The 13,474-nt window shown below is 44.5% G+C and overlaps 1 protein-coding gene across 1 annotated transcript in view; it reads left to right on the top strand.

Annotated features, from left to right (window-relative positions):
- The first annotated feature begins 3,091 nt into the window (after nucleotides 1-3,091).
- Nucleotides 3,092-13,474, top strand: part of MAML2 (mastermind like transcriptional coactivator 2) — a 341,985-nt gene continuing 331,602 nt past the window's right edge. The window contains exon 1 of the mRNA XM_028119605.2: nucleotides 3,092-4,918. Coding sequence (XP_027975406.1) covers nucleotides 4,406-4,918 — 513 coding nt within the window. The 5' untranslated portion in view covers nucleotides 3,092-4,405. The remainder of the gene's footprint in view (nucleotides 4,919-13,474) is intronic.

The raw sequence follows: 13,474 nt of genomic DNA, 5'->3' as shown, positions 1-13,474 counted from the left end.
TATCAAAATAATCCTTAACTAAAATGAAGCCATAGTTGAAAGTTGAAGATGAAGTGACAGTGCCCAAAAAGAAGCAAGGCAGAATTGGAGGAAAGTAATAGTCAAGTTGGAAGCGTGAAGGATCATGAATGACTTGTAAAAAGGAAGGCCATGGAAAAGGAAAACAAATGATTTGTAAAGTATCTCTAATGCCCCTGGAAGCATCATTTCTCATTCGTGCGTGACACTACAGACAAGCTTGAGAATGCTGAAGAGCGAGAGTTCCTTCCACCTGGAGTTTTTAAAATTAATTTATGTATTGTTTGAAATACCCTGCATTTGATTTGTAAAAATTAAGGCACTAATGATTAGAGGGACTTAATGATGGCAGCTGACCCAGTTCCTAGGTCAGGCACCTTGTTGGCGTGAAGCATCTTTCCCGTTGGAACAGCATTCTGACTGTTGATCAGGAAATGTAAAAGTAGTTTTGCTGATGTCTGAGGTTACTGCAACCAAGCAAACTTCTTCAGTGGGTGTTTGAAGAATACAAGAGGCTTTTAGGCATATGGTAACACCAAAAGAATGGCAGAGAGACAGGCTGTTAGGAAATGAGAATGAGCATGGATTAGGGGGGCCAAAAGCAAGTAGTCCATAAGAAAATGGAAATGTTGAAAAAACTGAATTAACCTTTACGGGTATTATGACATACTGTATTATTTTGTCATCATCATAACCATCAGTATCATTGATTCAATATAACAATAAATAATACTTTGTAAACTTAAAATCTCACATGTCTGTGAACTATTTAGATCTGGGCATTATTACTGTGGTGTTAGGTGCTTTAGTGTTAGGTAGCCATGGTTAGTAGAGATGATGAGAGAAATGGACAAGTACAAGGAAAGTAATGCTTAAAAGAATTCATATGGCTACCCAGAAACTTTAGGGTTAGAGAACAATACCATAAAAAGGGCGGGGGGGGGGGAAACGAGGGAAAAATAAATGTGTATTTTATTGGCAGTTGGATGGGATTGACCATGTTTTCTCACTTGTCTGCTCTCATCTTCAGATGGGTAGTTCTATTCACTACTCATTTCTTGGAGGTATTACAGGACTGGCTTAGACTCTAGCAAGCCGATTAGAGTAAAATTGCAGCTTTGCTCTACTGAGGCAGCAAGCCCAGTGGGTAAGACAGCATAGATTTGACATCAGTGTTGAGGGGGAGTCCTGAGCTGTTACTTGAACTGGAACAAGGAGCTTAATTTCTGTGAGCCTCAGTTTCCTCATTTCTAAATGAGGTCAATAATACTTATCTTTCAAGACTGTGGATTGAGGGAGATCTATGTGAAGTGCTGTGCCTGAAACAGTGATTAAATAAACAGTAGCTGATGTGAGTGGAAATGAGGATGTAGATAATGATTTCAGCTTGAAATTAAATGGCTGCCAAGGACAAATGTATACAAAAGACACTAAAAAAGTGACTTACACCACTGAATATAGTATGACAACTTATTACATTCCTGCTTGACAAGTTTTTAAGGTATGTCCCTGTCTAGCATGGAAATCAAAGTTTATATCAGAAAGGAATAGCAGATTTGACTAAGGATTCTGAGTTACTAATGAAAACCAGTGCTATGACATGACTGTCGAGTGAACAGTTTTAAATTTAAATATTACATTTTCTTTTATCAAGTACGATTGCTGAATATAAAGTACTCAGAGTAATGGAAGATAATGTCTAATGAATACAACTTTTTAAAAAATCAAATATAAAATCAAAACTCCTTCGATTTTTAATGATAGAGTTCTCCATCAAATTTACATACCTAACAATATATTTCTGCCTTTCCCCACATGAGTAGTGAGGAACTTAGCCTTGGAAAGGACAGAAGTTCCAATGAAAAGTAAAAAAGTTACATTCCATCAGAGTATACTTGTCCCCAGTTCCAAACAAATACTCCAGAACTTGTTAAAATAAAATAGACTAAAGCAGGCCAGCCTATTGGGAACTAAACTGTAAATAAGTCCAGTCTTACAAATGTTTGCATTGACTTTACCCATTCATTTCTATCCATAGGTCAGTTTGGAGAAGGACCATGTTACTGAGATGGGAGAGTTGGTTTAATGAAGTCCCATTGCTTGAGACCTCAAATCCAAATGACTTCCAAGTTAGGACACTCAGCATATTTATAGTCTTGACTATCCCAATATGGTGCTCATCTGCATTTATTCTCCATAACTGATAATGGCAAGCAGAGTCCAATCTACAGTTTGAGATCTTAAAGGCAGGATCACATGAAGATGAGGGGACAAGAGTGTGTAACTGATGTATTTGGTTTGTGTTACCAAACTTCTTGAAACTCGACTGTTACATACTGATTTTCCTCCTTAAATATGTAAACCAGAGCTCCATGGAGACCTCAGATCTTGCAGTTGTCACAGGTAATCTTGTGTTTTCAAAGAAAAACCTTTATTTTCCTCTCTAGAACTGGTACTGGTGATTTCATCGTCATAAAATCTTGTATTTATGCCTACTGATTTGCTTGTAATCACCCAGGCTGACTTACCCAAAGACACACCAAACAGGCCAGGTAGACACTCGCCTGCCCTTTGGGCGCTAGCAATGTGATTTCCTCTGTACCCCGGCCTCCTTCCCCTCCCAACACGCACATACTCACCCGTCTTCCTTATTATACTAATGAACATTTCCTCGGTGCTCACCCAAGCTCTGGCTAGGGTGCTCAGTGGTGTCATTTACAACATATTGAAAAATGAAAACGATATCCTCAGGGGGGCGTAATGTAGGTCTGAAAGGGAAAATACATTCCCTGGCCGGGAATTTCTTAAACATTCAGAGCTGGTGAAGTAGTTGTGTAGAGGTTGGGGAATTTCCCCACCCTTCCCCACTTAGCCAAGGGAGGTTAAGTGAGCCCCACTGAGACGCGCAGGCTTCGGGATTTACCTCTTCGGCCACTGGGAGGCCCTCTGCGTTCCCCTTTCTCCGGGGCCTGGCTGCAATTACTCACTCGTGCAGTGGCACCAGCCTTCCACCAGGGAGCCGCGGATCAGCTCTCCTGCCCACCCCCTCCCCCCGCCCCCATCTGCAGCTTGCTGGCTCTCTCTTTCTCCCTCTCTGTCTCACTCTCTCTCTCTTTCTCTCCGTCTCCTGTCGGAGCACAATGAAAGCCTGTGTATCGCCGTGACTCCGGGCGGCGGAGCCAGTGTCAGCAAAGCGGCTAACAACAGACGGGAAACAGAAAGGAAAATACAAGCTACTTTTTTTTTTTTTCCCCCATCTATAAAGCGGAGCACTACAAGAGATAGAACCACATTGCTTATTGCGAGTCCAGACCCTCAGATCCACTGGCCGGGGATGGAATGTACAAAAGTGGACAGAAAAGTGGCTGGACATGACTCGGTGCAATTGGCTGGAAGTTTGTAAGTTTGACCATCGTTTGTAAATTACTCTCGGAAGAGTTTTCTCTCTTGATACTGTTAGAATAGAGCCGGGGGTGAGGAAGCCTAAGCGGGAAGGAAAAAAATGTGTTGAAGGATCTCTCTCAGTGGCTAGCGACTTGATCAGACTGCTTTCATTTAAGGCTAGGAAACCTTAGAGGGAATGAGGATTTTACCGGTGATTGGATTAACTGAAGAAAAGAGCATGGTCCAAAAGTCCAATTACTGACATTGTTAACAATTGAAAAGCCATCTCCCTCTTTTGGGAGAAGACAACATCCTACAGTACCTCAAAGAGGAGAAAACACCGGAGCCAAAGGAAAGGGAGGAAAAATTAAAAGCCAAAAGACAGCCTCTCTTGATTTTTGTACATTCTGAACATTGACTTCGAAAATTTTCCGAAACAGCACTTTTTTTTCTAACCCAAGGAAAAGTAAAGGCTGCAGGTTACATAGACGTGGTAGAGCTGTGTTTCTCTGCAGAAACATCCCCATAAAATTTTTTCTGAAACAACTAGGTGAGGGGGAGTCCAGCTCTCTATTAATACCCCTCTCAATTCCCTTTGCTGTCTGTTTCTGTCTCTGGCTTGACAATCCCTGAATTCTTGCTCTAACCCCCAGATCGTGTGTTTACAAAGTACCTAGTGGCTCTCGTCAGCGTGGTGGGGGGAAAAAAAAGCCCCATCAACTCTGTCCAACTTCTCAAGAGCTGTCAAATGCAATTAGAGTAAGTTGATAAGGGTTTGTTTCCAACTAATCCTCTGCGATTGGTTTCTGTTCTGTCTCCTCACCCTGTTTTTACTAACTCCCCTCCCCCACACCTTCTCCACTGCTCCCCCCAACCTCTGAAGACCTCTATTCATGTGGCCCTGAGTACTGAGCTCACATTGTCAAAAACAGATTTGGCTGCAATAGCCAGCAGTAGCCTTCTTCCACCTCACCATCCCAGAGGCAGCATTGTGTCCAGTAAGATGGGGGACACAGCGCCCCCACAGGCCCCCACAGGAGGGCTAGGGGGGGCCCCTGGGGCGGGGCTCCTTGGAGGGGGCTCAGTCACCCCGAGAGTGCACAGTGCTATCGTGGAGCGCCTCCGGGCTCGGATCGCCGTCTGCCGCCAGCACCACCTAAGCTGTGAAGGACGCTATGAACGTGGTAGGGCTGAGAGCTCTGACCGGGAACGAGAGAGCACCTTGCAGCTCCTGAGCCTGGTACAGCATGGCCAGGGGGCGAGGAAGGCTGGCAAGCACACCAAGGCCACCACCGCTGCGGCCACCACTACCGCCCCTCCACCGCCCCCTGCTGCCCCTCCTACAGCCTCTCAAGCCGCAGCGACAGCCGCCCCACCGCCCCCACCAGACTATCACCATCACCACCAACAGCACCTGCTGAACAGTAGCAGTAATGGTGGCGGTGGTGGGATCGACGGGGAGCCGCAATCACAAGCTTCAACCCCTGGGGACCAGAGGAACTCAGCCCTGATTGCGGTAAGGCACCTGGTTTTCTCATGATTCTGGCTGTGGTCCGGTGGTCATTTGTGAGGGTAGAGCTTGCCTTGGCCTGAGGTGGAGTGGACAGCAATGAAAAGGGCCAAGGTGTTACCTGACTACCTCCAAGGCCACTGGGTAGGCAGTTGGTGCGGTTTTACACTCTTACTCATCGAGTTCTGCTGGTACTCATTCATGGGGCTTTCCTACACTCGTAGGGTGTCGCTTAGGCAGTAGAAAGCCCGAGTTTTCCAGAGGCCCTCTGGAGTCAAGAGGTGGGTAGGCTGGCAAGATCTGAGTGAGCCACTGAGGAAGGCCCTGTCCTCACAGATCCTCCTGTTTTGGCTAGCCAGCTCTGATTAGGTCCAACAAGCCGTTCTTCAGCTTGAAGGTATCTCTCAGTCCAGCTGACCTTCATCGAAGCCTTTTCTTTCTTTTCTCCTTTCCCCTTCCCCCTTTGAAGTGGCCCCTTCTTGGGTTAAGAGACCATAAGTGGCGATCTCTAACACAGAGAAGTTCCATGAGTGTCCCCTCAGTCAAAAGCGAACTGTGGGGAAAACATCCCCAAGACCAGTGAGGGAATGTTTCTGAGAGGCTTGCTCCCTGATTTCCCACGGACGCCCCCACTGCGCCCTCCCACCTCGCTTCTTTTCCCAGGCCCCACAGTCAGGTAGCGCCAGCTGGCAGTGTTCATGACCGTGGGCAGGCACAAAGGGGCTGTCTCCACGCTATCATCCTAGGAAGTACCTTGTCTTCAGCCACTCCTGGTGACAGGACATCAAACCTGAAAGTTCTGATGAAGTTTCTGGCTGGGAGTTCTTCCTCAGAGGCACAGACACACCCCGTCCCAGAGGGAGTATCCCTTGAATCATTGGTTCTCCGTGCCAGTCCGGGTCAGGTGACTGCCCGCCCTGCACGGCTTCCCCCGGAGCTGCCGGGCCAGTGGCCTCTGGGTAGAAGGTGGAGCCCTGCCCCGCAGCCTGGCAGGCTTCCTCCATTTCTGAGGTCTGTGGGGCCCCTGATGTTCTGTGTCCGCTCACAGCGCAGTTTCCAGTTTGCCCAAGCCAGCCCTAATGAAAGTCAGCAACGGGAAATGGCCATGTGAGTCTAAAAGTACTCAAAAAGCCCAAAGAAGAGGAGGGCAGCGTGTCGAACTCCCTTTTCCAAAGGAACTTGAAAAGGAGCTCTAGAGAGAGGACACCCCCCGCCCCGGCCCGGCCCGGCCTATGGGATGCTTCTTTGTGGCTCCCCCTGATCCCTAGCCCAGGTGTGGGGTGATGAAGTTTCCAGAAGTTCTAGGAGCTAGGGTAGTGGTCTTCTGTCCCACCACACACACATTTTGCTTGGGTCGCCTAGAACTGCAACTTCCTGGCACAAGTTCCAGATGAAAACTAACTGCTAACAGTTAAACTGCCCGGTGTTTGCTGTCTCATCCTTGAACACAGTTAACCTGTGAGGTCCTATTAGAGCGTCAAGGCCTAATTTCCCTTCCCTAGCACCTGTTCCATCCCCACCTCTCCCTGGAATTCCCTAGGAGAGCAGTGGGAGTTTGTTTTGTGAAAGGGAGCTGCTGAGGTGAATGGGAGTGGGGGGTCAGGGGAAGTCACTCGAATGGAGCGAAGAATGACGTTTGTATGTGTGTGTGTGTGTGTGTGTCCCTGGCATCTGCAGCCAAAAGTATCTAAATGCCTTGATTGTCCCCAGTAAATTTATAATCTGTCTGCAAGTCTCCCAATAATACTGCTTTGTGTACTTCGCAGTCTCCTGGTAAGTGTTTCTGGGGGTGATACAGGGGACGAGGCGCCCAGGCGTTTTCAGTGCAGAAGACCGATCTCTTGTCCTGGGTGCCTGGGAGACTGGAAGTGGCAGTCCTATCCCAGCCTCTGCAAGGAAGGTGGCATATCTGCTTATGGCCGTGTTCTTTTGATTTTTTCTTTTCTCCAACGTGGAAGTAAAATGAGGCTGCCTCTTTTGGGGGGGGTGAGCTTTGGGATGCAAAATGAAACCAACCAACCTCAGTGGTCATTGTAACTTTACCATCGCAATATCCATGCTGGGAGGAAGTGAGAGGACCGGCTCCTGCCTCTCCTGACTGAAGGCTTACTGCTGCCGAAGCCAGAGGTGGCTGTTGTACCACTCGTGCTCTAAGAGAGAGTCTGATCTCTCCCTCCTAACCGCCAGCCACCTCCTAAAACGTTGCCTTGGAGGAGACCCCTCTCCGAGCACAGTGATGATGAGAGGGGCCATGTGAGGAATAAAAAGAACAGTGTATTTCTGATGGTTGCTTTTTACTGGAAACGTGTGGCATTGCACAGGTTGGTCCCCCACCCCCCTTTTGGTTATTGGAAATTCCCTTCTCCATTTTAGCTTCTAAATTTGGAGCTTTGTTACTCAGCATGGTACTCAGAGATGGTGATGCAAGTACTGTATTAACCTGATAACATTGTGTTTGAAGGGAGGCCTGGGCATTGGGGAGTGATTCATCAAGCCCATTAGGTCTGCAGGTCCCACTTCACGCAAGGTCCTCTTATTTTCAGAAACACTATTAATTTAAAGGGGTCTTTGTGCAGAATGAGTGGCAGAATTCTTTCTTAATTTTATTGCTGTGTCCGTAACCAGATTTATTTCTGTCTGGGTGTGTTCAGTGTAGCACTTTAATAGTTAATCCGTATGCCATAAGTGGCCATAAAGGTCCTTTCAGAGAGAGAGAGAGAATATTGATCATCTAAAATCAAATATGCACTGCATCCTCAGATGAAAGCCCTGTATGCTGCAGAGTTGCTAGGACAATGCCTAGTATGGAGTCAGTAATATTTGAACGTGGATGGCAGGGGAACTTCTGGTCTGTGGGATCGCGTTGGCTTGAGGGCTGTTGTACTGCAAGAAATATATAATGTCTGAGTTTTTCCCAATAGCCTAAGTTTCAAGAACAATGCAAGAATAACCTCCAAGCCAGTTCTAATGCTCTCCACATTGCGAGCCTAATTCTGCTGCCCTTACTCAGCCAATTTCTTCATTTAGCTCAAGTACAAGTTCAGGGGAAGCCCCATTGCTGCAGAGACTACAGGAATAGGGCCTTTCAGAGGCCCTGGATTATAGGGCTTTGAGCAGATATGCATTTCTAACCACTTGGAGCAGGCTTTAGGCACTAAATCATTTTCTGGTGAAGTATGTTTGAATCTTTGAATGAACTGTGAAACTGAATAATTGCTGGTCCATGGAACAGTAAGGTTTAGAGCTTCTGCAGTTCGTTATTAATCTTTCCCTTTTGCCTGAGACAAGCTCTTTTTTCTGTTGCGTAGACTGTGTTGCTAGGATGGGTAGATAAGTGGTTCCAAGTCATCTTTGGCTTTAGAGATTATCTTTTCTCTAACGTAGTGTGGAGGAAAGAAAGCAGATCAGACAAGGAGTCTGCCTCCTTGATTCTTTGCCTGCTTGATCACTAACCAGCGGGGTGACCTAGGACAAGTTACTTAGCAGTCATCTGTAAAACAGAGACAACAGTATTGCTGTCCTAGCTTGTTGTGAGAAGCAAATGAATGTGTGTTTCTGACCAGGCGTTGGGAAGAGTAAAGCACTGCAGAAACGCAAGGCGTTATTACTAGTATTGCTAATAATAAGCTACCAAGCAACGAATCATAATACCAGTTTTTCCAGGGATTAAAAGTATACTTGAGCTTTCAGCTGTCTATTTTAAATGGTGAAATAGCTTTTATTGTAAATAGAGGGATTGGTATTTCAAATTTAGCTCTGCCGAGATAAGGCTGAGTATCAGTGTGCTTAAGTGTTCCTGAAGGTCCCAGGGACTCTTAGTTAAAATGTGCAATGTTGTGAAAGTGTTTAGGGTCTTTGCGCGCATGTCCTTTACAGGCCCCTGCCTGGACCAGAGCAGCTTGGGAAAGGTGTGTCCACCAGGGCGGCTAAGGAATATTAGAAAAGTCGTTTGCACAAATGGCATGGGAAAGTTAAATATTTTGTCAACAATAGTCTAAAATGTTAATTGTTAGCTTAAGAAAGTCAAACAAGTTAAATTATTGCCAGAGTTCCCTGGTTATTTTTAACTGATGATAATCAAGTTTCCAATTGACAGTTCACAATCTGAGAGCTGTATGTGGGGGTTTGAGAACAGAAACAGTTCATTGGCCAGATCTGGGTGTCTCTAGCTGTCTACATGATAAATATCCTCCCCAGGACAGTGATAGGAGTGTTTACATTATTTATATATGCAGCCATCATTTCCGTAAGAACTGACCTATTTTTGTTCTGTTTTCCAGAACAAAGTAATAAAGGGAGAGTTCTTATCTCTCCAGGACCTTCCTACTACTTCTTTCAAGTAAATATAATTATAAGATCTCACAAAGGCAAAAGAGTTCAAGTGGAGAGAGAAGTTGGCACAATCCTTTATCAAAAATGGTCAGAAAGCTTGCTTTGACAGCGAGGGCTGTTGTGTCAAGCAAGATGCCTTGCTTGTTTGGGTCAATGTTTGTTTACAGAAGGCATCTGTGTTCTTTGAAATAATGTCCTTGTTAGGCGATGTTTTTCAAACCTTAGTGTTCTAAACCTTGAAGTTTAATATTGTGTGGCTTCCCTATGCCTGTAAACCTTTTGTAAGTTACCAAGACAAACATGGGTTTTCAAATGTTCTAAGACATAATAATTAAATATGACTAAAAGAGCAGCTATGATTAGCTGTTCCTGTTTTTAATTGTTGTTGTTGTGTGTTTGTTTTTCACGCTGCTATTTAATCTCAAAGCCTGGATGGAAATTTTAAAAAATCATCCATTCTGCCATGCATGGCAATGAAGCTATCCTGAGTGGATTCTACTACTTCCTTGTTCTTTAATACAGGTCCTTATATGTGTTCATAGGCTGGATCATGTTTAATGAAAACAATTCCAAATTCTTTCTTCTGCATTTTCATGCTAATTTCCCTCACACTCTAACAGGCTCTGTGGGAGAATAGGGAGAAATACTGCTAAGGACATAGTCCTACTCGCTTACCAGTCTGCTGGGCAAATCAAGACCACATCGATAAAGGAACGGTACAAGTACTAACTAGGTGGGTGGACCAAAACTGATGTAGAAAATCAGAAGAAAAAAGGAATAAATATTTATTGAGCCCTCGAATGTCCCAGGCACTTTTTTATATAATGCCTTAAAAAAAAACAAAAACCCTGGTGAATAAGCAACACTTGCCCCACTTCATGAATAAGGAAACTGAGACTTAGAGAAATAGTAAATGGAAGAATTTAGTGCACAGATTTATATTTTGACCTGTATTCGGATCCCACTTCACACCTACTAGCTTTATGAGCTTGGAGAAATAACTTTATTCTTCTTGGGCATCGGTATCTTCATCTGGAAAACAAAGCTAGTGCTCTTTAACAGAACATTCAGCACAGTGCCAGACACACAGTAGGTGCTCAAAATGTGAGTACTGTTAGGAGTTGGTAGGAGAGAGCTTCAGACCCGGGGCAGGGAGAGCTCTGTGTGGGTCAGCAGCAGGGCCTGGGAGGAGGGAGCCTGTGGAAATGTGGGATGGGGTAGCAGAGGGCAGATGGGTATCAACGTCAGGTGTGGGACAGAGTGGAGCCTGACTGACGGGCTTGGTGGTGAGTACTGAGGGGGACAGGTGAGGTTGATCCACTCCTGGAGGGGATGAAGCTCTGGCAAGTGTATGTCAGTAGCCCTGGAAAATGGTAGAGCAAGGAAGCCTCGGAGGAGTCAGCATCTATAAAGCAATAATAATCCTTCATACACTTGAAGACAAGTATTACACTTCCCCTCCAGCAGCCTCTTCTCAGAGCACATTGCCTAAGTGTTCTGTATTACCTATCTTCAAGTCCCTTGAGCTGCTTAATGCCTTGCTATTTACACACTTCCCTTATTCCCGGTGAGTTATATACAGCATGACATGGCCTTTGGCATGGAAAGGAGATGGTTTTAAAAGCACGCTCGCTAGACACAGAAAAGAAACTAAAAGAAGCAGAACCAATGACACACACCTCTCTTCCCAGGCTCGCTAGGCCTTCCAGTGCAAGTAAGGGCAAAAGTATCTTCTCTTGATGTGTAAACTTAGCTTCCCAATAAATGAGTTTGCCTTTTTATAAACTTGACAAAAGTCTTTTCATTAAAAAAAAAAAAAATTGTGAGCAGAAACCTTATGAGGAGCTGTGATTCCAGAGGGCCTTTGAGATTTACTTGCTTGCTTGCTTGCTTGCTTTTTAATGCAGATGTGTTCCATATCATGTACTTGTCCTAAGCTTCAGTGGGATACATTTCCCCCTTATGTGGTCCATGTTCACATGGCACAGGGAAGGTACTCTATGGAAAAGATGGCAGAGGAGAAAAGCCAACGCTTTCTGATTGAAGGTATGATGTTGGGATGCTGACCATAGTGAATGGGCTCACTATGGCTGCCAGCTTCCACCCTTTCTACATGTATCTAAGGGGCAGATGTGAAAGACTCAAAGCTGTTCCATTTCCTTATAGAGGGGATGAAAAGAGATGTTCACATATTCTCCACAAGTCTTAAAAAAGGCTAGAGAGTTGGGCCCTGCCAAATTGCTGAAGGAATGGCTATGAATATGGGCAAATAACAGTATTTACATGCACTGTGCTCTCTGTGGGTCTTAATGATTTTAGCAGGGGTCCTGAAATTTTACATCAAGATTGTGGACGTGGGTGCTTTACGGAGTTTGGAAATTATCTATTAATTCAGTAAAGTATTGTTGTGCAGTAATTCTGTGCCATGAAAGTTCATGTATCCATGGTGAGCAATTTGATGTAGCCTTTGCTCTCTTAGTATTTACGGCTAAGAGGGGTGTGGATAGGGTTGGAAATAGAGGTGTGAAAGTTGGCTTAAGGAGGCAAGGTGGCATAGCAGTTAAGAGCCTGGGATCACGGGTGAGACTACCTGGTTTCAGATCACAACTCTACCATTGAATAGCTATGTCTTCTTGGTTAATTAAGTCAATCAAACTCTCCTGCCTCAGTTTCCTCAGCTGTAAAATGGAATTATAGTAATAGAACTACTCTGGGTTGTTGATTAAATGAGGTAATTGCTTGACACCTAGTAGAGTCTCAGTAAAATTTAGCTGTTGTTGTTATTGTGAAAGGTGACATGCTTGAGTCAGATTCATGGTTCTTTCCAGCTCAGGATTCCATCTTTAGAATGTGTGAGAGATGTTTTGTGGGGGCATGGTTTTTCTCTTTAGTATTAATTAAAATGGTTAGCAATGGATGCCATATTATCCAGTTTCTCTAAATAGTTTAATATGGAGGTGTCATCTGGGATAGATTTACATTTCCCTGGCATGGGATTAATAGTGTTCTTCCTGAGAACAGGATCAATGAATAACCCTTCCATTCCTGGGATTCTAGGACCTCTGATCTAGAACTTGACTAGAGTGTTTATTTGACTCCTTCTGGAATAGAGGCTGGTTTTCCATTCAGTTGCCTAGCAAGTGTGGCATATGGGCTTCGTGGGTAAGTGAGACATTTAAACCGTCTATTGAGAGTTTGGAATCATTAGAACTGATTAGTCCACATTTACCAACTTAACTGAATTATTAATTCAGACTGCTGAATAATTCTTAAGTGAATCTGGTCACGGAGTCACAAAGAGTTAGAAGTTCCCTCCTGTGGAGATTTAAAATTATGCTTTTGAAAGCCAGATCCCTGGCTCAAGTCACTAAGGAATCAGTTAACTCCCTGCAACCACAAATGAGCGGCAACAGGAGTTTGTCCTCTTTCCACCCCTGACGTGGGGCATGTGGAAAATTTCACGCCTCGATGTGGTTCTTAGCTTAGACTCTCTTCTTTGCTCAGTACCACCTAAAGGTTGACTCCATAAGAAACATGAGGAAAATGTTGCTAAGGCTTCAAAGCAAGTTTTGTTGAGGACGATTCTTCATCAAAAGTATGATGTTTCTCTGAAGAAGTGACAGGATGAGAATAGGAATAGTCTTGTTGGGTGGATGGTGTTTGGGCAAGGATGGATTTATTGGTTCTCACTCCGAGCAAAGAATGTGGTCAGAATTTTTTTTGTGAGGGTGTTTGTTCCCCATCGTTTACACTCAATCCCCCGCCTCCTCTGGAAGTGTAATATTCTTAGGAAATGTAGAGTCAACCTCGTGTTGGGTTTGTTTTGTTTTATATTGTTTTAACAGTGTTCTCGCTTCCTGAGTCATCATGGCAGGTTCATACGTTGATAGAGAATCATTAACATTGTCATTTTAAAAAGTCTCTTCTGTCAGAAATATGGCTGGGTTTTATTTGTGGACTATCGCCTGCAGGCAGCCCAACACCTTGAATTCCTCATTGCACCGCAAAGTTCTCTTCAGGTGGTTCTGATGGATTTGAATGGAAAGTTAATTACATGCCTGGGTTTGGTTTTGTTTGTGCTGGTTTTTACCTTTTCAGAAAATTTACTTCAGGCAAAAGTTTGCTACAACTTCTAATAACTTACCAGGAGACTTTTGAATAGCAGTATAATCTCTTAACACCGTGGTAACCAGAGTGCAAAGACGTGGCTTAATTGAATACAGTATGTAC

The sequence above is a fragment of the Eumetopias jubatus genome, unplaced genomic scaffold, assembly GCF_037043125.1.
Source record: "Eumetopias jubatus isolate StellerSeaLion01/CBP00866 unplaced genomic scaffold, mEumJub1_p1.0 scaffold_13, whole genome shotgun sequence".
In the NCBI taxonomy this organism is placed as follows: Eukaryota; Metazoa; Chordata; class Mammalia; order Carnivora; family Otariidae; genus Eumetopias; species Eumetopias jubatus.
Note: the sequence above shows the minus strand (reverse complement) of the source record. Positions and strands in the feature narration are given on the sequence as shown.